Raw genomic sequence first — 25,989 nt, forward strand, 5'->3', positions numbered from 1 at the left:
CCAAAAGCTAGCTGTCGCTATCAACAGGTGCCTGAGCAAAAAGGAGCAAGTTTGCCAGCAGGAGCTGGTGAGCCTTTTAAGGTAAGAAAGCCGAGTGGATTTTGAGACTGGAAAGTGAGAAAAAGCAACAAAAAAATGTAGGGTTTTGGTGGGCAAAGACAACTTCTTGACCCAGCATATGTGAGTTGATAGTGCCTGGCATTTGCTTCTGTTCTTGAAGTCTGTTCTTTGGTCATCGTTGTTGCTCTTGTGTTTGAGGCTCTGAAGAACCACATTTCCAAATTAGCCAGCACGGCTGTGCCAAGTGTGGTAGCCCTATATTTGTGTTGTAGTGGATGCTTTCAAGGTTCCCAAGACGCATGGTGCGTGGCTTTGGAGAGTTGCTGGTCAAGAACCATTTACAGCAGGATGTAAAACCCTGAACCATCTGCATTTGAGCTAGCTGCTCAAATCAGCTGGCCTGTTGAACAGCCTTGTGCTAGCTGGTTATTGCTTCTGCTTTATCGTTAATAAAAATGAGACACAGACTTTAAAAATCTTTGGAGTGAGGGATGCTAATAAATTAGGGAGGGGAAAAGGAGATGAAAGGTATTGTTAGATTGTGCTATGTTGTCCACATGAGCCTTCCTGCTTCCTCTGCTTCTATCTGCAATTAGCTATATTTGGTTTGTCATAAGATTACTGTCAGTGCATACAAGCACAGTAGAGTATGTCACAGACCTGCTGTGTTCTGGAGTATGACAACTTGTTTTTTGGGGGGGGGGGTTCCCCCCTGAGGCAGTCTGGGGAAGGCCTAAAGCCAGCTCTTCACAGTAAATCTGCCTTGGTCCTACATCCTCTTCCTTAGCTAACTATCTGACTTTCGTTTAACAAAAGAAAGACTCATCCGTGCTGTGCTCTTTTAGTTTCTCTTGTCTTTGCTGCCTGGTTTTACAGTGCTGATTCTGTAGACAATTGGTAAGGGCAGCTTGAAACTGAACTGAACAGTGCACTGTACTGAACAGGAAGGTTACTCACTTAACAGCTTTTTGTGTTGTACAATTAATTACTTGTTCAGCATAAACATTTTGCTTGAGCAGAAAGCAACTGTCCTGGGCGTTTGGGGCCAGTTTGTAGGCTACTGTATGGTTGCGGGATTGAGGGGTTAGTGCTGTTGAGAAGCACATAATAAAACCGTGCTGTTAAATGAGGATCCATCACAAAGCAGTTCTCTTCCCTCCTGTTGGTTTGTTCCCAGGTTTATGTGATATTTGCAGTGATGTGAAACAGGGCTCAGCAGCCCAGTCTTTGCTGCACATTCTGTTCAGTCTTTCTGCCCCAGTGAAAAGCTGCTTTGGGCGACAGTAAGAACAATTTGGGGCTTCTCAAGACCACAGGACGTCACAGCTCTGCTGAGCATGATTGCTCTGTTGTGTAGGGGCAGGCAAGCCATGTAATCTTTCTTCTGTCTCTCATTTTGTAGAAACTGTGCTGTTTGGGAGGGGCTTTTTCATAATCTTTTTTCACGGTCACCTTGAAAATGAAATGCAGGAGTTTTAGATTTCACGTTACTTTTATTTAACTTCCTCTTCCTGGGCCTGTCACTTCCTCTAGGCCTCTGTGGACCGCCTGTACAAGCCATACCACTGCAGCTTCAGCCTTTTCAGCCCTGCACACTTAATGATTTTAGCTCCATTTCCTGCTTTTACCATATGACAGACATAAACACCACACAGCGTACTGTACCAGCACTATCAGACCAGCATACAGCTTTTCTCTGAACCTTCTCTAGCACACTAGGCAGTAATTAAAAGGTTGGAAAACAGGCACGAGACTTCAGGAGTCCAACCTCAGGTAAATAAGCATTGTATCATGGTGGCAGAGCAAGCCACAGCTGCTGGGGGGTGTGCCATGACTGTGCTTAACAGCAGGCAGGTTAAAGCAGAGAACAGTCTCCCACAACACAGAAAATTAATGTGTGTTGCAAAAGCAGAATCTGGAAGTTGGATGCTAGCACTAATTTACATTAAAATAAGGTGTGCAGTTTAACTGTGGAGTCAGTGTGCATGAAGACTATGGTTTACACTTAAAATCCCTGTGTGTTTTGCTGAAAGAGGTGCTGGGGCTCAAGAGTAGCTATTTTGGGGTGCCCTGTGCTGTATGAAGGACAGAGAGATCAGCAGGGCAGATGGCCTGCAAGGGTCCCTTCCAGCCCGAGTTACGCTATGACTGCTGTGGTCTGACGTGCCCATGGCCATGAGACAGCAGTGCCCACATGCTGGGCTCTGGCTGATACCGTGTCCTCCTTGTGCAGATGTGGAAAGCAGTCGTGGGACATGACGTGTCAGTGAAGGTTGAGGCTCAGGGAGACGACTGGGACACTGACCCTGATTTCGTGGTGAGTGTCTGGTGTGGTAATCCATAATATTGGTGGTGGTGGTGGTGGTGTGAAGGGTTCACTGGCCCTAGGCATATGCTGGTCAGCTGGGCCGGAGCACAGGGTGAGGCATGGCAGGATCAGCCAAGTCCCACCAACCCCTTGCAAGTACTGTCGGGTCATCTGTCTAAGCCGTTTCTGACCTATATCTATGTTTAGTCTCCAGAACTTCCTACGTCAGTGTACCCCCACATCTGACTACAAGTAATATCACTTAAAGAGTATAGAGTATTTAGTTTCCTTCAAACCTGCCCCCGGTAACTTCACTGAGTCCTTCCCACAACTTAGGTTACAAGAAATAGCGTACACTGTTTGTAATTGTACAGGATTCTGGCATTCCCTTCATTTGTCTTTTTTCAAGATGGAAGAATCCTACCCTATTTACGGTCACCTTGTGCAGATGCAGCTCCATGCCTCTAAATAGCCTTGTTTCTATCTAGTGCAATTCTCTAGGTGAGGTGGTGAGAGAATAGAAGTGCTCAGCCTGTGGGAACTGCATGCATTCACACAGTGTCATGCTTTTCTTTTTCTATTTGATTCTCTGTTCCTCTCCTAATAAGTCACTCACACTTTGGCTTTTTGGCCAATTCTGGTTTTGCTCCTCTTCCACGTAATTGCACATAATTCTGTATTTCATACTCCTTCCTGAATGGTGAATATTTTGGAACCATCGTTGTGCAGATATAATTAGCACTTTTTTTTCTCCATATGTTTTACTTTTGTACTTATTAACACTAACCTTCATTTACAATTTTGTCACCCACTGATTTGGCATCACAAGATTTTTCTGCACTGCTTTGTCTCCTGTATTTGGTTAACCTAAACAGTCTCTTTACTATCGCAAGACATTGACATCTCATTCGTCATACCCTTTTTCTGAATGTCTTAAGAGCACACAGTGCAGCAAAAGTCCCACTCCTCCTGGTGCCAAGGAGCGCCAGCCATGCTTTACAGCCACAGGTCTCTCTGAGCTCTGCTAAGATTTTGGTTTCCTTTCCGAGATGTTCTTTGATGGACAGTCTTTTCTGTTACACGAGTCCTATGTGTAACATGTTTTTGAGGTTCAGTCTTACCTATTTATTTCCAGTAAGAAATGCGAGTTTGGAACAGAAAAGCAAGTCCCCTCCTCAAAGTTCCAAATTACTAACGTTTAAAAAAATTCTATGCTGTCAAAATTTTTTGGTTTTACTTCTTCTATTTGTGGCAGCATTTAAAATAAGCCTGAACAGAATAGGACTTTGTATTAGTTTTTTTTATTCTATTTTGTACATACATATTTTTCGCTTTACCTTATATTAGGAAAGAGTTTATTGATGCTTCAATTTATCAAATACATGTTCAGACCTTCCAAAAAGAAGACAAGTGCTGTCATAACAAAGCTGAGGCAGAACAGCGGACCTCGAGTGAAACGTTCGCTTCAGTGTTCTTACAATATTTTCCTAAACAACTAATTTCCACAGCATTTTTGTTTGCTAGCTCCTCCCTGGGGAAGCGGGATGGAGCTTCCCGCGGCCGCTGCGGACCCGCCGTGCCTGGGCGCCCGGCCCTGCAGTCGCAGGCGGGGAAGGGGCGCCGGGACCCCCGGCCGTCCCCGTTGTGCCTTGCCCGCCGCCCCCTTCCCGGCCGTGCCTCTTCGCCCGCCCCAGCCCGGGTCGTCCGATCTCGCTCGGGGCCGGGCCCGGCCGGGGGCAGCTGCACCGAGTGCCGTCCTGCGGGAGGGCGGTGGGCGGTGCTCGGGGGGCCGGGGGACAGAGCCCCGTTTGGCCGGGGCGGGCGGGCCCTGCCGGCCGCTGAGGGGTGCGGTTCGCTCTGCAGAACGACATCTCCGAGAAGGAGCAGCGCTGGGGAGCCAAAACCGTCGCGGGCTCCGGACGCGCCGAGCACATCGAGTGAGTTCGGCCCGTCGGGGCGCGGGGGGCAGCGGGCGGGCGGCCCGAGCCGCGCTGCGTCTGGGGCCGGGACCTGCGGGCGGGCCGGTACCGCGGCGACGTCCCGCGAGGGGAAGCGGCAGCGGCGACCAAAGCCGCCCAAATAAGGGCTTGTGCGCAGCGGGGCCGCGGCAGGGGCGGAGCGGCCCGGGGGGGGCCTGGCCCGCCGTCCCGCGCCCGCCGGCCGCCCGCTCCGCGCTGCCCACCGGGGCCGTGGGGTGCGGGGAGGGGGGGGCGAGCGAGAGAGCTTTCCCGGCGGCTGCCCGCCGGCTCCTCCCTCGGGGCCCCTCTTTCGGGGTTCCTCGTTTGGGGTACCTCTCCGGCCCCAGAAGGCAGCAGGGTAGCAGAGGAGTGGAGACCTCACCCCGGGCGAGGAGCGCCTTGGTGCTGCGGTGTCACCGCCCCGGGCTGCAGCCTGCCCTCCTGGGCTCTGCCGGCTGCATGCGGGCTCCTGGTTTGAGCTGCTGGTGTTGCACCAGGGGCAAATTCACAGGCCGCCTGTGATGCTGCGAGGGGTTAACTTTCAAGTACCTCCAGACAGCGGTTGTCCCTGTGGCAAAGATTTCCTGCTCCTTCCCTGTCCAAAGCTGACCCTATCCAGCAGCTCCCTTTGGCCATCCCAGTATTGCCCTGCACAGCGTGACTCGTGCAGCACACAGAAAAAGGAAAGCGTGGGCTCCTGTTGAAGACAGGGTGTAGCCCTGAACATGGGCTGCAGGGTAGGGGCTGGATGCACCCGCTGAGGCTACCGCTCTGGGTACTTCACCAGTCCCCTGGGTAGCATCATCTCCTGCCACAGTGCAGTGGCTACATGTGTGTGGCTACCACACAGAGGGGCCCCGTGTGGGCACACGGTGGCAGCTGGCAGGGGGTTTATGTCCTGCTCTGTGCTGGGCTCTGGCTGGTACAGTGGCACAGGGATACTCCAGCTGGCTGCATGGGTCTGCACAATCCCACAGTGACTTGCCCTGACTCTCTCTGTCTCACCAGCATCCATCAGCTGAGGAACAAGGTTTCGGAGGAACATGAGGTCATCAAGAAGAAGGAGCTGGAGACTGGCCCCAAGGCCTCCTATGGCTATGGGGGCAAATTTGGAACAGAGTGGGACCGAATGGATAAGGTAACAGTTGTAGAGGGCTTCCTCAGGCCCCAGTGGAAAAGTCTTTTTCTCATAAAGGAAAGAGCATCCCTGTTTTCTGGCCTGACCCTGAAGGGAGAGAATGGAGAGCTGGCATGACTGCACAGATTCACGCATGCTTAGCTAGCCCATAATCTGTCTCCAGGATCTGTTTGAACCCATTTGTATAATTTGGATCTACAACTTCCTTCCAACATTCCCCTTAGCTGTGAAGAAGGACTTTCTGTGGCTTGTTTCAAACCTGCTGCATAACAATTAAATTAGGTGCCTCCTTACTTGTGCTTGGAGAACTAATGAATAATTCCTTCCTTACATTCTCCATTACAGACCTCTGTCATATCTTCCCAGGATGAAGCCCTAGTTTGTATTCTCTGTTCTCACATCACATCTGTTCTATGTTTTCTGATCATCATCATCACACTTCTTCCTGTACCTTTCAGCATTTAATGCTTCCTTTTTTTCAGAAGTGAGATGATAACATTGCAGTAGTATTCAATATATGGGGGGGTCACTGTGGGCGTACGTGATACCAGGATGGCAGGGTGAGAAACAGACATTTCCAGGAGGCCAAAATGGAGCAGCCATGCTCAGACCCTTCTGCTGGAGCAGGGTGAGGATGTTTTTGTTGAGCAGCTCCTCTGCCTTCATCCAGTCTTACCAGGATGTTGCAAGCGTTCAGCCTCTGGCCCTTCTCCTGAAGAGTGTGTGTAGTTCCTGGCCACACCACCGCCTGCAGGGAGCAGCAGGACCCTGGCCTGGCCTGTGGTAGGCATGAAAAGTGATCCCAGCCAGGTCTGCTGGGATCTGTCTCTCAGACACAGAAAATAAGGAGCAGGTACCAGACCTGCTGCCTGTGAGTTTTCAGTTGTGCACGCCTATCAACACTTTTCTCCTTAGTTTCCCCATGTGATTAACCACCACTCTACTTCACTGGCATTTGGGAGCAGCAGATATTCAGCATCCCATGGTCTGCATCATGAGATGGCAGTGGGGCCGGTTGTGTGGGATGGCTGCCCTTGAAGCTGCATTGCAGGTCTCAGAGCAGAGCTGGTACTGGCAAAGGCTGTGCGGAAGGCATCGCCACCACCATCACAGTCAGTTTGGACCTGTCACCTCATGGCTGAAGGCATCTCAGCAGCAGGGCAGAACAACTGTGTGGTGCCTATGTGTCTGTCCACCCTGCCAGTCTGACCGTGGGTGCTTATGTCATGCCGTCTCTCTTCTCAGTGTGCAGTGGGCCACGAGTACGTTGCTGATGTTGGGAAGCACTCATCGCAGACGGATGCAGCCCAGGGCTTTGGGGGGAAGTATGGAGTGCAGCGGGACCGAGCTGACAAGGTGTGTTGGGCAGGGCAGCTGAGGTATGTACTTGCAGCCTGTACTCAGTGCTGCCCCTAAAACACTATGCTATATTTAGGATTGTGGCTGCAGTTTTCAAAGTGCTGGTGGGTGCAGGTCTAGGCACATCATGCACCACGGTCTCCACTGAAGTATGCAGTGTGCCTCCTGTGTGCAGGACAATGACTGATGACAAATTGCAGGGCACTTGTGAAGATTAACTCTCTGGTGTGCATTAACATGCTTGCACTGGCCTATCCAGGAAGCAGTTTGTGTTCGGAGCTGTAGTGTTTTGCATCTCCAAACCCCCAAGCTGTGCCATGCACAGTGACTGGCCGTGGCAGGACTGGATGGGGACAGCAAGATGCCATCCCTCTGGTGCACATCCTGGTGTCAGACACTGCCCAGCTGCCTTGCCTGCTGACGGGGTGTGGGGTCAGGATTGTGGCCCTCTTATCTGGAGTGCCTGGGCTCTTGCAAGGGCCCATTGCTGGGCACGCTGCCACATGGACAGCAGGGGTGGTGTGAGAGGCTGAGGAGGCCTGTACCAGCCGAGGAGCGGCCAGGTGCCTGCATGTTGCAGCACAAGATAGGGAGCAGGGTCCCAGCCTGGCCCCTGGAGGAGGGTGGGTGAGACCCGGCTTGGCCCTCAGGATGACCGACATTCCTCTCCTTCTTGTTCCAGTCAGCACTGGGCTTTGAATACAAAGGTGAGGTGGAGAAACACTCGTCCCAGAAAGGCAAGTCCATGGGCATGTGTGGCCCCTTGATACTTCACCCAGCTTCTCTTCTGCTCCCAGTATCCTGTGCTGTCTGCTGTGGCACAGTCTCCTATGTTATCCCCCTCCTGTCACTTATTCAGATTCCTGTTCCCAGTCAGTCACCTTTGTGGGCCCATGTCCTGCTGTCCTGTCACCACCCTTCTGTTGTACATTCCTCTTGTCTCTACATTTTGCTTTGATGGAAACCACGTCATGGCTGAGCAGAGAAGATGCTCCCCTGCGCACACCTCCCGATGGATGGCTGATGCTCCCTTTCCTCTAAAAGTCCTTCTGAGCAACTGCTCCAGAGGGAACCCAAGCACTACAGGATGTGAGAAGTGATTTCTGAAAAAGCAACATATACGAAAAGGCACAACAATGGATATGGAAACAAAAACCTATACAGCACCCAAACTTTTGCAGAATTCCGGAGATGATTCAACCAAACTTTGACATGTACACACAAGCAGCTATATTCATTAAGAACATTGCAAGAACTGAAACTAAAGATATTTTAAATATTCTGCAACCAAGAAGAGATGAGAGGCAAGGTCTGTTACTGTTTCAGGTGATAGATAAATCGAGGAATACTCCATTACCAAGAAAAGAAGAACTAAATCATGTTCAGTCATGTTCAAAAAACGTGTAGACGTGGCACTTTGGGACATGGTTTAGAAGGCATGGTGGTGTTGGGTTGACAGTTGGACTGATGATCTTAGAGGTCCTTTCCAACCTTAATGATTCTATTCTAGTTTTACTTTCATTAAAAAATAATCCAGCCACCAAGCCAGGAAAGATGAAATTAATTATTACTGTACCCTTAACTGGTTTAGTGGTGGACTTTGTAGTGTTAGGCTAATGGTTGGACTTGATTATCTTAAAGGTCTTTTCCAACCTAAACAGTTCTATGATTCTGTGTTTGTTTCAGAGGAAACTATAAAAGAAGGAAGATGTTTTGAGGCATTCTTGGTTGATTGTAAATTGATAAATCACATGTAGTTGTGCTACATTAACATATTCCTGCACAAGAGATTGTATACTAGATTGTAGACATAGAAATTCATCAGGCTGTAAAAGCACAGAAATCACTCAGGTCAAAATGAAAATGTTAGAAACAGGGTAAGATGTTTGGATTGTTTTTCATAAAAATGTGTCTATACTGTAAATTCCAGCATCAAGGTAACAGTCATAAAATCTATGTTTGCTGAAAACAGCTTCCTAAAAGGTCCATTTCATAATGGCCTACTGGGTAAATAATAGTTTAATCAAGATAAGTTTAAGACATTTCTAGGACTTACAGATTCATCCTTAAGTGACTGAGCTTCTATGAAACAGAGAGCCATTATTGAATACAAAGTTTTTCCATGCATATTTCTCTAGATCACAATCTTCATGGATTGATAAGGCTGAATATGTTGGAGAAGCCCCAGCTCGTTCCTGTGAAATGCAGACCTGTAAGAATAGGGTCAGGGAACAAAGAGAGGTAACTGTGATTTACTCCTTCTGAAGGGTAGGATTTGGAAACAGAGCTGGCAGACCATGTGTCTGAAAGGAAAGTGTGTCTATACAGCCAGCAGCTAGGATAGAGGCTGAAATTTCTTAGGACATCAGCCAATAGTAGCAAGGTAGTTCTTAGAGAATAACTGAACTCAGTTGCAGTAGTTAATACATTACTAGTTTAGAAGATGGAAGAAGGGGAGGCGTAAGGAAGACATGCTGTGCCTCTATCACATAATGGTCGAGTGTGCCAGAGACAGAGCTGGAGCGTGTCTCCAGAAATGTGGGTTTCAGCCTTTGCTGCAGCATCCAGAGTCAGTGGTTTCCTTGTAGAAGTTCAGATTCCATTATAGGAAATGTAAGCTGTACAACAAAAGTTTGCCATTTCTTCTGTACTTTCAAGGGCTCAATATACTTATTCACAGGCCTTTTCAGAGACTGGTAGACCACAGGTTGAAATCCTTGCTCTGGAGGTGCATGAGTGCGTGGATGCCCAGGCTGTCAGTGCCCAAGTCTTGCCTTGGCTTTGCATCCTTGGGTGGCTGAGCTCCCGCTGCCTCCCCAGCTGCCCTTGGCATGTCGCTTTTCTTCCTTGCCCTCTCGGCCTGCTGTGTCTCTTGTTGCCCACAGCCCTCAGGCTCTCTTGCTGCCATGACCCACACTTGCCCTGTGCACCCATTCCCATGGGCCCTCATCTTCAGTGGCCCTCATGATGCTCCCTGCCATCCACGCTGTCCCCTCCAAACCTCTTGCTTTTTCTAGTGTTTTCCATTGTCCCTGCTGCTCTTCCTCCTCCCTGGTGCTCCTCCCCTGTGCTGCTCCCCATCTTTACCCCCTCCCCTCACCAGCCTCATGCTCGGGGCAGCATTTCACTCCATGCACCACCTCAGATTACTCCAAGGGCTTTGGTGGCCGTTATGGTGTGGAGAGGGACAAGGTGGACAAAGCGGCAGTGGGATTCGACTACAAGAGCCAGGCAGAGAAGCACGACTCTCAGAAAGGTGAGCTGGGGGAGCCCAATGCAGCAGGCAGTGTCAGGACTGGAGCTTGGGACTATGCCCACCCGGGCTGTGGCCACTGTGCTTGGTTTTTGCAACAACCTGCTGCGTGAACGGTGGAAAAGCTAAAGGGAGCTGTTGGATGCCTGCTGTTTGCAGCAAGGGAATGGAGCGGGTGAGGAAAGCCATTGCATGGTGCATGACTGCTGGAAAAAGTTCAGGCTAAATGAAGAGAAGCAGCAGATTTCTATGGGCACAGGGATCTCCTGGGCAGTATGTCACCAAAGGAGAGGTGCAGGAGAAGCCCAGGAAGGTGCTGATAGCAGTTGACGTGTCCCAGGGAGGAGGGAGGGCTGCTGGCGCATCACCAGTGGGGAAATCTGGCCTTGCTCTATGTCTTTCTCCAAGTCCTGGGCAGGTAAAAATATTGCCCCTGTGAGAACAGCCTGAGCTCACAGTGCTGCCACTTTGGTCTTTCCCTCCCTTGTCTGTTCTCTTCCATGTCATGATCTGGATCCCTGTGGCTGAAGACTACTCTGTGGGCTTTGGTGGGAAGTTTGGGGTCCAGAGGGATCGTCAGGACAAGAGTGCACTTGGCTGGGACCATCAGGAGGAAGTGCAACCCCATGCATCCCAAACAGGTAGGGTAATGTTGCCAGAGGTGGCAGCACAATTTCTTCAGAGCACACACAGACCTAGAGCTAGTGGTTCATACTTGACAGAGATCCAGCTGCTGAAAACTGAATATGTACAGCACGTTGTGGAGCAGCTGGGACACTGTGAAGCCCCAAAGCACAAGGGTGAGCTGCCAGTGTAGGTACATGCTTGGATCAGTGGGGAACATTGAATGCAAGTCCCTGAATCAGGCTTCCCAGACTATACTGTGCTTTCTCTGTATGGTACATTCTTGATCATAAGCTCATTCAAAAGGCGAGCACATGGGAATGAGACAAAGCAGGTTCCAGGAATGGCTTGACTACTCTATGTTGAACTTGAGTGAACAAGGCCACCTTGCACTCAAATGGCATAACTGGTTTCTCACCCCAGTGCCTTGGAAGCAGATTTGCCAGTGTACCCTGCTGAACACCTGTGCACTTCACTGATAGGAATGAAGGATTAGTCTTAAAAGCTACTGTCCAGAGCATTTTGCATGTATTATCTCTGTTTAGTTCTATATGTGATAAGATGCAGACAAAGCTAACTCATTTCACTGGTCACAGCACACTGAAGTTGGAGGTGCACACAGAATATAAACTGTTATAAAATAGCCTCATTTTTTTCCATACAGACTACGCCAAGGGGTTTGGAGGCCGTTACGGGGTCCAGAAGGACAGAGTAGATAAGGTAAGACTGCATGCTGCAGCCTGCAATTGCTTCCTGCTAATCACTGCTCTTTGCACTGCTGCAAGAGAAGAGACTTCCCAGATGGAGATGAGGTCCCACTGCTCAGTACACAGCTATTGCAAGGGTGAGGGAACTGGCCCAATGTAAATACCAGAGGGGGCAGAGGAATGCAGCCTGGGGAGACCATAATGCAAGGAAGACAAAGTTTTTCCCATTCTCAGCTACTTTTGAATCATTCCACTCTCGGACTGAATAGTCGTACACCTGCTTTCTCTTGGTGTAGGATTTAATAGCAGAGCCAGCGAAGAGCTTTCTAAGGGCATCAGACTGTGCCCTCCTGGATATCTAGTACCATTTGAGGTACTGGGAGTGTTCTGGCTGCTTGCCGTCACTCCTACAGGCCCTGTGTGCACCAGCACATTCAGGATGAGCAGTGATAGTTCCTTGGAGATGAAATTCTGTGGGAGTCCAGCCTTGTGAGAAGTCTGAGAGGCCCCAGGCTCTTGCACTGTGCAGGAACTGTCTCTTACACAGGAGAGGTGCTGGGTCAGACTGAAGGCCCGTCTGCTGTCATGTCTCCAGCACTGACTGGTGGGTGATGATTGTGCAGAGAGCAGTATGCATAGAGTGGTTCTTGCCTTGGACTGCCTCCAGCAAGAAGGTGGTATTGCTGTGGCTGCCATTCCTTTAGGTGTTCTTACTCAAGGTGTAAGGTTTGTTAGCAGCTGTCACACCCACACAATAAACAAGGCTTCCGAGAAGCTGGCTTGAATCTTTGGTCCCCCCAGTAGCCAACTTGCAGACCTCCCTGGTCTCTCCAGTATCTGAGGCAGATCTGTGGCCTCTCTGGTATTTGGCTCCTTGTCATCTTATACTACTCATCAGCGGGTATGGCTTTGTGTATGAGTGACTGGCCCCATATCACTCCCCCTTAACTACTGATGAAATCTGGCCATTCCTCATGGTGCTGTCTGTAACTCATCAGCTTCTCTGTTATTTGTTACCTTCTGCAGGTTTTTCTGTCCTGTCCACGAGATTCTTATTGTCTGTTCAGTTAGCTAAATCTCAGGCCAGGGCCTAGTCATCTGCCTGCAAACCTTATCAAAACCCAGCAGGGATGGGATTGGCAGGGATCAACCTTGCATGAGAAGAGGTCATCCAGATTGCTCGTTCAAGTTTTCTGTCTGGGCTGAAACCAGGCAAAGGCTCATCTACAGTCAAATGCAGACTGTGTCAGACACTTGAATTAATGGTGTGCGTTGCCAGGCTACCCTGCAAGCTTGTTCAGGAAAGGGGGTCTTGCCAGTAGATGATGATCTGCATGGATGGGGATAACCTAAAAGATGAGAATCCTGGATGGTGGTGGGGCTTTGGAGCATTTGGAGGAGGAAGCGAGGGTACCTTCCCTGAACCATACTTTCTCTGCTATTGGGCACAGTGGTAGTGGCACAGTGTTGTGCCTGGTACAGTACCAACATTGCCATACTCGGGAGCTGGAGGAAGCAGTTGAGAGCCTTTCTGCAGGGTCCTGAGCCAAGGAGAGGCATAAACACATGCCTGTAACAACTGAGCATGTTCCTTTCCATGCTGTATGTGTAGGCTCGGCCAGTAGCAGAGTGGGAATGGCATCCGGCCCATGGAAGAGATTAGCATGGGCTATGGATTTAACAACAGCAAGTGAAGGTGCATTGTCAAAAGGCAAGGCATCATGTATGTGGCAGAAAAAAGCATACAAAATCAGATGAGCACTTGTGCAAAAGTCAGGGCTGTGGGTCATTTGAGGAGCAGGATGCAAAGAGGGGATAAGCAGTTCTTGATCTGCTCAAAGTGGAACATGAATTTGTGCATTTTGAGAATATTGAAGCATAATCAGAGATGGTAAAAATAAGGGTATTTGGGCAAGTACCGAAGTTCTTGATTGCCTGGTTTTCAGGCACTGGAGTAGTGCTGAATTCGTCACTCCAGAGTAAAGCATAATATTCCATCAGGCTCCTTTGATAAAGTTTTGAACACTAAGTGTAGGATTCAGCTCTCACACTAAGACTCCTAAATTTAAATGCTGTCATATAAACAACCTGTCCAAGTCTCTGCTGTGGTCTGTGTAGACCTGGTTCTGAGCCTGCAGTCCTGTTTGCCTGCTCAGGTGTGCTTTCTTTAAGGAGAGCAGAGCTGCTCTCTGGGGCTCCACTGACTGTAGTAGGAACTCGGCCACCCAGCCCACTGGTGACACCTGCAGGTAGAACCCTAAATGTAGCTGTATTAGTCTGAAAGCTGGATCCTACCTGCAGTTTCCTTTTTGTATGAAATAGTTTTCTCATGAAAGTAGATAAGCCCCTCTATCTCACTTTCTTTTTGCTGCAGACACCCCATTGATGCTATTACCAGTTTAGCCATCTCTTCACACCTCATAAAGCCAGCGATATCTCAGATGTTCACACACTATTTCAGTTTGATGTTTTCCATCCTATGCTACTGTATACACATACAGCAGGCAATGACCTGCACGTTTTTCATGGTTAGGCAGCTGTGCATCAATAGGGAAGTGCTCCCATGTCTCATACCACTGGGAGTGCAGGGGACGGATGCATCGGGTCCCTGGAACTCAGGAAGTGGTAGACTGCCAGGCATCCATTCAGCTCTTTGCCGTGTTACCAGTGAGTGCTTCTGCCTTGAATGCCCAGCCTCGCTGTCCCATGCAGCAGTTGTGTTGCCACTGTGCAGCCTCCTCCACTTGGCTCCATGTAGCCTTTTCAGCCCTTGGAGAGCCACCACTCTAACAGGAACAGCCCTTGCCTTTGGCTGGAGGGCAGCAGGCACCCCCACAGTGCAGGGAGGCATCAGGAGAACAGGGCTGCAGCCAGCAGCCTCCACAGGGCTGTGGCAGTTGTGCAGATGAGGACAGACACAGCTGGGAACAAAGCTTGCAGTCACCAGTAGCCAAACCCAGCAAGGGGATCTCAGCACTGCCCTTGCCTAACAAGCTGGACACTTCATTCACTTCCTCTTGCAGAGTGCTGCTGGCTTTAATGAGATGGCAGCTCCCACCTCCTCATATGAGAAAACAAGACCACTGGAGGCAGGTGAGACAACTGAGTATCAGCCCTGGGCTTGGTGGGAAGCTGTGGCCCTTATGGTCCCTCTGTGACAGCACACTGGCAGGCATGTGCTGTGGTGGGATGTGGATTTAACCTGTGTCGAGGGGCAGGAGAAGGTGGCTGAACTGCAAGTTTCTCTGGGAGGGGCAGAGGTCTGGGTTTCTCCTGGATGCTTGGGGTGGTGGAAGGGAGCCATTGAGCAGGCTTGATCAGCTGTCTTCTCCACAGGAGCTTCCAGTGGCACTAGCAGCCTGCGGTCACAATTTGAAAACATGGCTAAGTCAGCAGAGGAGGAGAGCAGAAGGCAGGCAGAGGAGAACCGGTTGAGGCGGCAGGCTCGGGAGTGCCAGGCAGCTCGGCGGGAGGTGAGCCATGGCCATCTTGCCATGTCTTCCAAGGCTTGCAAACCAAACTTTTCTTCAGGTCCATGCAGCTCCATGTCCTTCTACCTGATCTCTTTGCAGTAACCTCTTGCCTAAACTGCTTCCCTGCAGCTCTCAGGGACTGCCATTGAACTTCACAGCTGTCACTGGATTTTCCCTTTCAGCACACAGATCAGGATGTGCCTGCACCCAGCCATGACCCTCTGTGCTTTGGCCTAGGCTGCTTCTTGCCTCTAGTGCCTGGCAAACACAATGCAATCACACCTCCCCAGTATTGCCATCCCAGTAGTCTGCATTCAGGATTTTCCAAACTAGAGATTGCACCCAAACCCTCACTTTTACAAGACCTCCTTCTACATTGTGCTATTTCTGCATTCATTGTGCAGATAAGGTTTTACCAATAAAGCACTCCCTGATACATTCCCTCCTCAAGGCTACTTTCTGCAGACCCCATCATTGTTACAGGCCTGCTAGTGTCCAGTCCCTAGGGCAGGTTTATGGGAGCTGGAACAGATTGCAGCTGAAGGAAAACTTTCTGAGTTGCTCTGCTGGGAATGGGAATGGACATTGCTCTGGTCCTCATTCAAAGGGATTGAGGGCATCTGGTAATTTTTCTCCAGCAGGAAATCCCACAGAGAGAGAAGGACCACACAGAGGCAGCCCCTACCACCATGCCAGCAAGGGTGCCTGGGAGCGCTGCCCGAGACAGGCCTGTGTCACAAGGAGAACAGGTGCCAAAGCAGGCTGGGGAGAGCCAGGAAGGGGAGCAGGCAGAGGGGATTGCATCTGAGAGGGGGCTGTGCTTTACAGGCAGTCCTGCAGGAAGAAGTGGGGCTCCCACAGCGTGGGAGAGCCTTTGGAAAGAGTGAGGGGGGGAAGTGTTGGGATGGTGATGGGACATGGCTGCACAGCACCTTACACCATGAGACGGGCTCTTGGAGTGGGTCAGTACAGTGGCAGTACAGTAAGCTGTAGCTAAGTATGTGAGAGAGGTTCAAATACATGAGCCATGAGGGTCTTCACAGCAATCCCAGGTGCCAGTTCAGCACAGACCTAATGGCTGAGCTGTTTCCTCATCATGCAGAGGATGATGCTCCATTTGCGTCACAGTAGCGCTAAAGACCCCTGTGGTGGAGCAGGCTCCCTTGTGATGGGTGCTGTGCAGTCATGGGAGAGCTGCCTGCAGTGGATGCTTTGCAGCTGACTTTCCTGTCACTTTCTCACTTCATGGCAGGAGGCAAAAAGGGAGGATGAGGAAACACCACCCACTTTGCCACCAAGGCCAGCAGATCTGGGTGAAGAGCTGTGCAAGTTCCCCAGCCAGGATCAGCCCATCTACAGTGAAGGTTTGGATATCGGTGGAGACTATGAGGAGCTGCCAGAGCCCTCTGACTACTGTGACAGTACCAGTGGAGGTGCTGACTATGAGGAGCTGCCAGCACCCTTGGAAAAGCTGGATGCCATCTATGACGAGGGAGGAGATGGAGGTGAGGACTATGAGGTGATCCTTCCTGAGGAGCCCAGCCAGAGCCAGCCCCATCTGGGTGAGTACTGATGGAAGAGCCCACGTCTTGGGGAGCTTGTATCTGTCCGCTCACCTCACCTGGATGTATCGGACAGACTCCAGAGGGAATTTATATCCTGAAGTCTACTGTGGTCAGGGTGGCAGGCCCACTCCCTTGCTGGGCTCCAAGGTGCGAGATCAGCTGCATTGGATGCTGGGCCAGGCAGCAAGTATCTCTGCTGGAACAGGATTCAGGCAGGAGTACCAGAGGGCTGCCATGGGCTCTGAAGAAGCTGGACCTGGACTGATACTTTTGGTGCACTGTTTCCTGGCAACTGACTGCCAGTGCTGCACTGAGGCCTGGGGGTGCCCTTTTAATTCAGCCTGTTGCTCAAATGGCTGGTGCTCATGAGACCTGAGCTGGTGATGTCTCCTGGGTGTGAGGAGTGCAGGGTAGTCTTCCTGCAAGCACATAAGCAAACTGCATGGGCTGCTGTTGATGTTTCTGTCGCAGCTTCACTGGTACTGGAGATGGTAAGTGGAGAGGCTGGAGTTACGTCCAGCCTTTTTCTTGGGAGAACATGAAGCATCAGGACCCCACCTCTCTCATTGCAGAAGGAGAAGGAAGTCATACCTTGCTTTGAGCCATGGTACACCTCTCCCTGTTGATAGGATTTGGATGTGGTTCACTCCAAGGCTGACACCTGGGTGGAGGGTGGCACTGGCCAGATCTATACGGCTCCTTTCAGCCTCTTTCTCATCTGCCCATCCTGTCTTCTGCAGGGGAAACGGATAATGTTTATGAGGCGGAAAGCCCTGGGACCTGTGCAGTGGCTCTCTATGATTACCAAGGAGGTGGGTCTGCCATCCAGGCTGTGGGGACAGGGACTGGGGAGCTGGCTGGGGCAGTGCAACAGGGAGGTGGTGGCTTACACCATCAGCAGTGGTGAAAAGATTTGGACTTGGTAGTTTAAATTTCTTTTTCTGAGAAGGTCATTCCTCTCAGAATGAGACCTGACTGGGGAACACAGAAGCTTCATCTTTCATCTGTGAAGTCTTGCTCCTTCTCTGTTTATCTGTGCTGTTTGGGGGTTGGATGACATGAACTCTGAGGGTTATCAGAATGCGTGTTCTGTATTCTCCTCCTGGGGGTGGGGTGGGAGGAGGAATGTAAAACCAGCGCTCTCTGGGGTTATCTTTGTGACTATCTTTTCTGAACAATTTTTGCAGATGGAGATGATGAGATTTCTTTTGATCCTGACGACACAATCACACACATCGAGATGGTAGATGAAGGCTGGTGGCGGGGTCAGTGCCGGGGCAAAGTAGGCCTCTTTCCAGCAAATTACGTGAAGCTTCTGCAGTGAAACCAGCATTGTCCAAGCTGCTTCCTTCCAAACTTTTGCCTCTCTCTGCTTCAGCCTTTTATGTGTTACTAGCTTAATTTGGCTTGGCCTGGCGTGTCTACATGCAAGAAATACCAAGGAGCAAACTGGCAGTGTCTGAGGGAAAGTTTTGGCCTGTGCCCAAGAGGACTTTGGTTCCCATCTACTTCCAGATGGGTAAGGTGGTATGGTTTAAGAGCATGTGAGTGCGATGTAAGACTTCTCTTCTACCTAGGCTGTTCCACATGTCAGCCAGCAAGCTTGCAGGAATGTGTCCATTCCTGTTCCCAACAGGGCAATTCACAGGAAAGAAACACCATCTCTAATCCAGTCAAGGCAGAAGGGACATGAGCTATGGTACCTTTTTAAGTTGCTCTGGCCCTGGATCTCATCCTGCCCAGGGGTCAAGGAAAAGAGCACTGTGAAGGTCAAAATTGCCTTTTTTTCCCCAAGAAGGCTTTCCACTTGCAGGATGAACTGTGTTTGCAGCACACGGTAGAGAAATATGAACCTGGTCTATTTGGGCAGATTTCAGGGCTGGGTCCTGGGAATGTTTGAACATCACAGTGAACACTGCTGACTTTTCCTGCACACAGACACAAGTTTGGCTGTAGCGAACTGTTCCATTAAAAAAGAGAAGTGTGTGCTGGCTGAATGAAAATGTGGGATGATCTTGCTAAGGTGGGACATCACTTGCTTGATTTCCCTCTGTGTACCAAGAATGCTCCTGGGAGATGTGTCACTTCTGGGGTAAACCTTGAAAAAGAAAGTGTAAAAATTAGATTATTTTCTGAGAAAAATTATTCTGGAAAATCTGTCTTGGAGCAAGAGACAAATACTAAAAGTCTTCACTTAAGAAAGAGTATATTAATAACTGTCTTGGTCCTCATCCAGACAGCCCATCAGAGGAATGTTCTGCTAGGGAAACCCTTTCAGTCTAGCAAATGAATCAGAGTAAGTGCTGCTTGATACAGGCAGTAGAATATTTTTAAGAGAGCTCCATTTTTCCTGTTAACTGCTCTGACAGTATAAATAAGCATACACACAGGTGGGGTGGGAAGAGCAGTCACACAGCTTGCCTCCAGCCTAAGGGCTCCAGTGTGCTTTGCAGTCAGTGCTAAGGGTGGGTTCCCCTGTCCAGTGTTTGGCTCAGCCTGTTCTCTCTGCTGTTGGGTGGTTTGAGTCCCTGTGCTGAAGTCAGGCCTCCCTGGTGTGGCAGTAAAATAGTTAACGCCTCATAGGCCTTTGCAGGGCTCACTAGTTAAGAAATATTTGCAGGTAAGGGTCTCACCAGTTTCATTAAAAAAGGAGTTAATTATTTGTTAACGAGTGTGCTGGCTAGAGCCTCCTTATCTGAAGAATGCTATTGTTATTTACAATATCCTGCTTATCTGACACATTTTGGTGAAGAATGAGTTGCATCACCTAAGGCTATATAAACTCTGTAACTAACTGCCCCATTTGGGTAGAGTTCGTATCAGCAGTGTCTGTCACTCTGCTGACTGTGCTCTCCGTCATAGCTGTAGTAATAAACTGGTTCTGTTCTAGACTGCCTAAAATTGCATCCCGGTTATTCTGTGACAGTATGTGCCCTGTGTCTGTTGTAGACTCGGCTCCTTGCACAGTGGAAAGGGTCCCTGATTCTAGCCCTCTTTCATCACACATGTGGGTTAAGGCTGAGCAGGTGGGAAGGAGGACAAGAGGAAATTTTTAATTTTTAATGTTCTAAGCAGTTTTCAGGAATAATCCAATGCAAACTGAAGCCCTCCCTTGAACAAGTATATTCCAGGCTAGATGCTCAACATGCCACTGTAGGAGTTGGTTGTTTTCCCTTTGTGGCATGCAACTACCATCACAATAGGAATAACGCAGGGATTGGACTCACACTGAGTAGCACAGCATGCGAGAAGCTGCAGGAGCACACCCCAGGGCAGTGCCAGCTGCCAGCAGCAGGGGTGACGCCTTTAGAGTTCCCTTCTGCTCACAGGTTGGTTCTGGACCATCCTGCACTTGAACAAGACTTTACTACCTGGAAGGTAGTACAGCATCCCTGCTCAATGTTTGATACTGAGAAAAATCACAATCTGTGTCTGTCAGTCATGGGAAAGACACATTGTGACTCAGGTTAGAAATTGTCAATTTTAATGTAAATTTTCTGGAGGTTTTTGGTTGGTTGGTTTTGGGGTTTTTTTTCGCTGAAATAACTTTCATAATATTTTTTCCTCATGCAGTTCACCCTTTATTTCCTGCTACTCCTCTCCAAGGGGCTCTCCAGAATGGGCCTTATTGTGGCAGACTCTCTTATGTGTCCTAGTGAGACTCTGAACTAGGGGTGTTTCAATAATTTTTTACAATTAAGAAGGGTGTATAGCAAGTAGGGCTGGCTCAGGCTTGCAGCCTGTTTGGGTAGGAGCAACAGGCCATCCCAACCAACCAATGTATTACAGAAACATTTTTTTCCTTTGAAGAATAAAATCAGTGTGTGTTGTGCACTAAGAAGAACTGGCAAACTGCTCCCAACAAGCTGTATGCCTCATAGGCCTATTTTTTGTCTATCCAGTAGGTTTCTTTGGGTACAGGCTGGATTTTGGAGGGTATCTCTTGGTAACTGAGCTATAGATGAACATGTTTTGGCCCCTTCCAGGTGACGTGCCCCTCTGTGGCACAGCTGCAGAAACGCTGCTGTGGCTGCAGGCATGCACCTGCATGTGCAGCCTGTGCCAGCTTCCCTCCCCACACACACCCTTGCACTGGTGGCTGGCTGCTCCTGGCTTCTGCCATGGCATTGGACGCTGCTGGCCCTCATATACCTGCCTGCAGATTTGGCCAGCAGTGGGATTGCCCCAACACTCATGCAGTCATTTGAGCTTGGACCGAGTTGCAGAGCCCCTGCTAGAAGAGCTTAAGCTGAGGCAGTGGCAGCTGGATGTAGCTGGCTGCCCCTGGTTACCAGCCAGCCCTCAGCCACTGTCGACCATGGCCACACCACTCATAACAACTGCATTTTGATTTTTTTTATGGCTATAAAGCAAAGCAAACATTTCTGGTGAGGATTTAAGAAATGCCAGCTCACAGCTCAGTGCTCATAAACTTGCTGTTTGACCAAAGCACTGAGGATAATGGTGGCCTGTTTAACCTGTTGGCTGCTGTGCTAATGTACAAAATGCTACAGAGCTTTCATGGGAGCCTGGAGAAACCCAGCAGACATCAAACTCCGTGCCAAAGCATGTGTGGAAGGAGGATGGTGTGTGTGACAGCCCTTTTGTGGAGGCCAGATTTTGCAATCAAAGACACTGCCTCTTGTCCCATGCAGGGCCTGGCTCAGCACCTTGGGCAGCCCCAAGGCAGAGCTCACAGCCTTGCTCGGGGCCAGCACGTGTCTGGTACCACATGAAATTGCCTTTTACAGCATTCCCTGGTAGCAGCACAGCTGCAACAGGTCCTGTGCTGAGCTCAGCACATGACGCTTGCAAAATAAAGACATAATCCTGGAACTGTAGCTTTGTTCCCAACTTGATTTTGCCTTTTCTGCCATCAGTGATGTGCTGAGGGTCAGACAAGTGATGGCAGCGTGCCACAAGCAGCCACTGCCTGGGCAGGGAGCCCTGAGCTCACTGCTGCCATCAAAGATTTCCCACAGACAGGCAATGCTGCACTATGCCAGACCAGCACTCTGTTGCGGCCCTGATGTTGCTCATGCATTGCTGCCTGGGCAGCCCAGCGTGCCCCATCCCCACACAGCCTTCCGCAGGGCCCCCTGCACTTCCTGGTTGCGGAGGCTGTAGATGAGGGGGTTCAGCATGGGGGTGACGATGCAGTACAGTGCGGAGACCAGTGTGTCGGTGGCTGGGGAGTAGCTGGAGCTGGACCAGTTGTAGTTCAGATTGGCTGTCACAAAGTACAGGGCGACCACGAGCAGGTGGGCAGAGCATGTGGAGAAGGCCTTGCGCCGGCTGGTGGCCACAGGCATCCTGAGAACAGTGGCCAGGATGTGGAGGTAGGAGACGATGACAAGCAGGAAGGGGCTGAGGCCCACAAAGACACTGGCAGCATGGAGTGCCACTTCGCTGGGGCGGGTGTTGCTGCACGCAGCCCTCAGCAGTGGAGGGACGTCACAGAAGATGTGCTGGAGCCGGGCAGCCCCGCAGAAGGAGAGCCTGGAGGCCAGGAGGGTGTGCACGGCTGAGTCCAGCATCCCCCAGAGCCAGCAGCTGGCGGCTGCCACCACACAAACACCCCGGCTCATGGCATGGGTGTAGCGCAGGGGCTGGCATATGGCTGCATAGCGGTCGTAGGCCATGACAGCCAGGAGTGCGCACTCAGCCCCCGCACACCCCATCAGGAAGAACATTTGTGCCAGACACCCACGGTAGGAGATGGTTGCTTGTGAGCGCAGGGTATTTGCCAGGATCTTGGGCACCGTCACTGATGAGTAGCAAATATCCAAGCAGGACAGGTGACTGAGGAAGAAGTACATGGGGCTGTGGAGATGGGGATCCAGAGACACGAGGGTGAGTATTGCAGAGTTTCCCAGCAGTGTGGCCAGGTAAATGGCCAGGAAAAGAACAAAGAGGAAGGGTTGGCCATGGGAAAAGCCCAGGAGCATGAACTCCGTCACATGAGTCTGGTTCTCACCTGCCATGGGGCCAGCTGTGTTGTGGGTCTGTGGGCAGAAACGAGCACTGTGAGGAGGAGGTGGTGATTGTGAGCCAGGGGACTGGAGCACAACCACCCATGAGGCAAGGGTTTCACTGATAAGGTGGCTTTGGTCCAATCTCCATAGTGGTTGAAAGCTTTCCATGTTGGTATTTCACAGACACTGGGATTTTAGAGTCCAGAGAGCTGCCATTCAATGTTGGGTACCTGACTGCAAGAGAATCACATAGAAGAAACCAAGAACGGTGTGCATCTAGACTAACCCACACCTCTTGGGTTCTCCTGCCAGCCCAACCCCCATCTTGATGAGTATACCAGGCATGCCTCTCTTTTCCTCCTGGTTGCACTTACGGTGACTACATGCATCCCTGCCCCCTGGACATGGTTGCATCATTCCTTAGATGCAACAGCCAGTAAGCTTCCTCTTCCCCAGCCACTGGGTTGGGGATGTGGCATCACCCTGCACCAGTTAAAAGAACTTTTTTTTTTCTTTATCCTGTCTCCTGCTCTGCCATTTTTGGGGTGCTTTGCTGTGTGATAACCAGCACTTAAAAAAAGCAGGGGTTCCAACTGAGGGTGACTCACCACACAGTGTTTGTTGAGCCATAGCCAAATTTAAGCCATCAGGGATTTCCACTGGCCTGGGCCTCGTGACCTTTCTTCCATCATTCTATTTCAATTTTCACCCCGACACAAGGGTTTTGCTTACTGGCATGTGACGCTATGATGACCATGTCCACATGATGGACGAGGCATGGGGAAGCAGTTACTGCTCATAAACCTCAGCCAAGGGTTGTTGAAGGTGGTGCTTGCTGGGTGCTTGTGGCCAGGGCTGCTGCTGCCCACCATGCCAGTGCCATGAAGCCCAGCAGATGTAGGCCAGGTGCTTTGGTGCTCAAATACAGCCTGGTGTAGCAGCCTCTGTGAGGCTGCTGAAGAAATGGGGCTGAGAAAGAGGTTAAAAATGACCTGCAGTCACCTTGTCTTGGGGTGCACATCTGTCCCAGCCAGCACTCAGCACAGGCACACACTATACTCAGCCAGTCTGAAACCAGGGGCTCTCTCGGCTGGGTGAGGAAAAGGATCCAGAGAGGCTTAAGCTAACCCTTGATTGGTTTAGAGTGGAATTGGTAGTGTAGGTTAATGGTTGGACTGGATGATCTTAAAGGTCTTTTCCAACCTAAACGATTCTATGATTCTATGATTCTATGTATATGACAATAATGGGGCAAACAGGTCTGGAAAGCACCAGGGCAGACTGTGGCTGCATGACAATACAGGGCACCTTGGGGAACCATGGATGATCTTGGAGCTGTGCATAATAAAATGCTGTTCTCCCTATGCAGCTTTTTCTTTGGCTCCATTCGATTGCCTCAGTAGACTTCAGCACTCTAAACTATTCATGAATCAGAGAATAAGGTAACTGGCCAGTGTACTGGCCATTGCTGAGCAAGTGTTTGCCAGGAGCTGCGGCAGAACCAGTGCTGGCTTCTGGGTAGGTTCTCACTGATAGCACTGGGATATGGCTGGGGTGTGAGGGAGGATTGCACATCCCTGAACTTGAAGATTTAGTTCCCTGCTATTCTGACTTCGAAACAATGCCTGCCTGCCTCAGTACAGGGCAGCTGTGAGCTTTTCCTTACAGGCAACTCTGACAAACCTCCTGTGGTCAAGATTCAACAGCATTCCCAGCTATCAGTTCATGTCATTCTCCATTTACTAAACATTAAAGATGTCACTCGATGGCTATGCAGGGGCCCATTGCCATTATATAAGACCAAAGTGAATATGACAAAAAAAAAAAAAAAAAGAAAACATTCCCTTCCTTTTTATAGATGTGGGTTTTTTTAGAAACTGAGGTCAATTGTCTCCTCACAAGATTAAACAACACGGTTGAATCTCAGGTTGGTACCCTTGCTTTACACCCATTAATCTGTTTTTAATTTCTCTGTCCAAAGCATGTATCTATGTTTCAGTCATGATTTTAAAACGTTGAGCAATGGAGAACTCCCTGCTTCTGTTGGGAGGTTTTTTTTCTTATAGCTACTTACTAAGAAACTGTCAAAGCACTGTTAAAAATTGTGTGCTTTTTTCCCTGTTGGAATTGCTTGAATGTCAGCTCTATCTCATTCATAATTTTCTCTTCCAGATTAAGGGCCCTCTATTCTAACAGTATTTTCTCCTTGCTTCTACTTGCACACTGTGATCACTATCAGTGTTTGCTAAGCAGAAGAAGAGCTAAGTTCTGAGTCATTTCTCTTTTACTCTCCACTTTTTCAACTTTTTTGTTTTCATTTTAATATCAAGAGGAAAACTTTCAGTCAAAAGATTAATTCATCTTTGCCTTGCAAAACAACATCCAAACTTGTTAGTCCATCTTGGATGTAGGTGCTACAAGGCTGAGAAACTGTTGCCAAGCTCTCCAGCAGTGTCCCAGATAAACATATTCTTTAATAGTTGGGTTTTTTTTTTTTTTTAATTACCAATTTTTCATACATTGGACAGATACATAAGGACTATATCATCCAGTATTCTGGAAATCTCGGACCACCGCTCTTCCTCCAGCAAGCCCCCAGCCAAAGCTGTGTGCATTTTGATGCAAGAACAGCCTTAGTTGTTTGGCCCTGTGTTGCAGCCAGGAGCACATGCCTGAGAGGGGTGAGAGCTGGGAGAGACTGCAGCAGCATTCCCTAGGAATCGTCTCCTGTCTGCAAAGCTGCATAATGCACACATTAATCTATATAAATTAAAAAGTATGTATGTGTGAACTTTCACAGCGCTAAGGCAAGGGCAGTTGGGTGGTTTTGGTAGGGCAGAAGTGCCTCCATGATGTAGGTGTGAGAGGGGAAGGCTCTGTCCAGGACCTTGCTGGATGCTTTTACTACTAACCTGTTAGCCAGGGGCAGGAGTCTGCTGACAAGTTACAGTGAAGCCGGCACCAGTGAAGGTGGGGACCTGCCTGTTACACTGGAGGAATAGGGGACCTCAGGAACCAGAGTGATAAAAATAAGTTTAATAGTAGGAGTTTAGGCAGGTAAGGGTTAGTCACCTGCTTATGCTCCAAACTGGGGCTCAGCACTTGGAAATAAGAGCAGGTCAGCAAGAGGTGTATAAGCCCATTGCGTGCTATCAATGAGCCCTTGGTTTGATGCAGGTACACAGCAATGACATGTAAGTCATTGTATTTGCAGCAGCAGCAGCGAGTTGTTAGTTCCACTGCAGGAGGGAGAATGAATTCTGGAGAGCTGCAGATGATGCTCTCCCGATGCTGACAAATTCAGGCTGGATTAGGCATGGAGCTACAGGGTTACAGTACAGCCATAGGAGTTGTGCAGAGGAATGACCCTAATTTTTCACCATGGTCTGGAGCAATGTAGCTGTCAGTGGACACAGCCACATGACAAGAAATGCCAGATTTAACCCCTTTGTCCTCAGACATCCTGTACACAATGAAATAGGAAGACATGGTTGTAAATTCTCCCTTTCTCCCTTGGACTGCACAGGAATGAGCCTTCAAAGAGTCTCCACCTTTCGTCAGCTCCTTTC

The 25,989-nt window shown here is 49.7% G+C and overlaps 2 protein-coding genes across 2 annotated transcripts; one reads left to right on the top strand and one right to left on the bottom strand.

Moving 5' to 3' along the window:
• Window positions 1–19,234, top strand: LOC104025191 (hematopoietic lineage cell-specific protein). Its single transcript, XM_075707642.1, has 15 exons — window positions 1–81; window positions 2,294–2,377; window positions 4,232–4,305; window positions 5,335–5,464; window positions 6,710–6,820; window positions 7,506–7,560; window positions 9,969–10,079; window positions 10,607–10,717; window positions 11,365–11,420; window positions 14,431–14,500; window positions 14,744–14,880; window positions 15,522–15,629; window positions 16,133–16,442; window positions 17,186–17,257; window positions 17,633–19,234. Exons 2-15 carry the CDS (start codon window positions 2,294–2,296, stop codon window positions 17,767–17,769), a joined length of 1,566 nt encoding a protein of 521 aa, XP_075563757.1. The 5' UTR covers window positions 1–81; the 3' UTR covers window positions 17,770–19,234.
• Window positions 19,235–21,481: 2,247 nt separating this feature from the next.
• LOC104024589 (olfactory receptor 5V1) lies at window positions 21,482–22,429 on the bottom strand. The gene has a single exon (XM_009488917.1). It carries the CDS (start codon window positions 22,427–22,429, stop codon window positions 21,482–21,484), a length of 948 nt encoding a protein of 315 aa, XP_009487192.1.
• Between the last annotated feature and the right edge of the window lie 3,560 nt (window positions 22,430–25,989).

Source organism: Pelecanus crispus, chromosome 1 (assembly GCF_030463565.1).
Source record: "Pelecanus crispus isolate bPelCri1 chromosome 1, bPelCri1.pri, whole genome shotgun sequence".
Taxonomy (NCBI): Eukaryota; Metazoa; Chordata; class Aves; order Pelecaniformes; family Pelecanidae; genus Pelecanus; species Pelecanus crispus.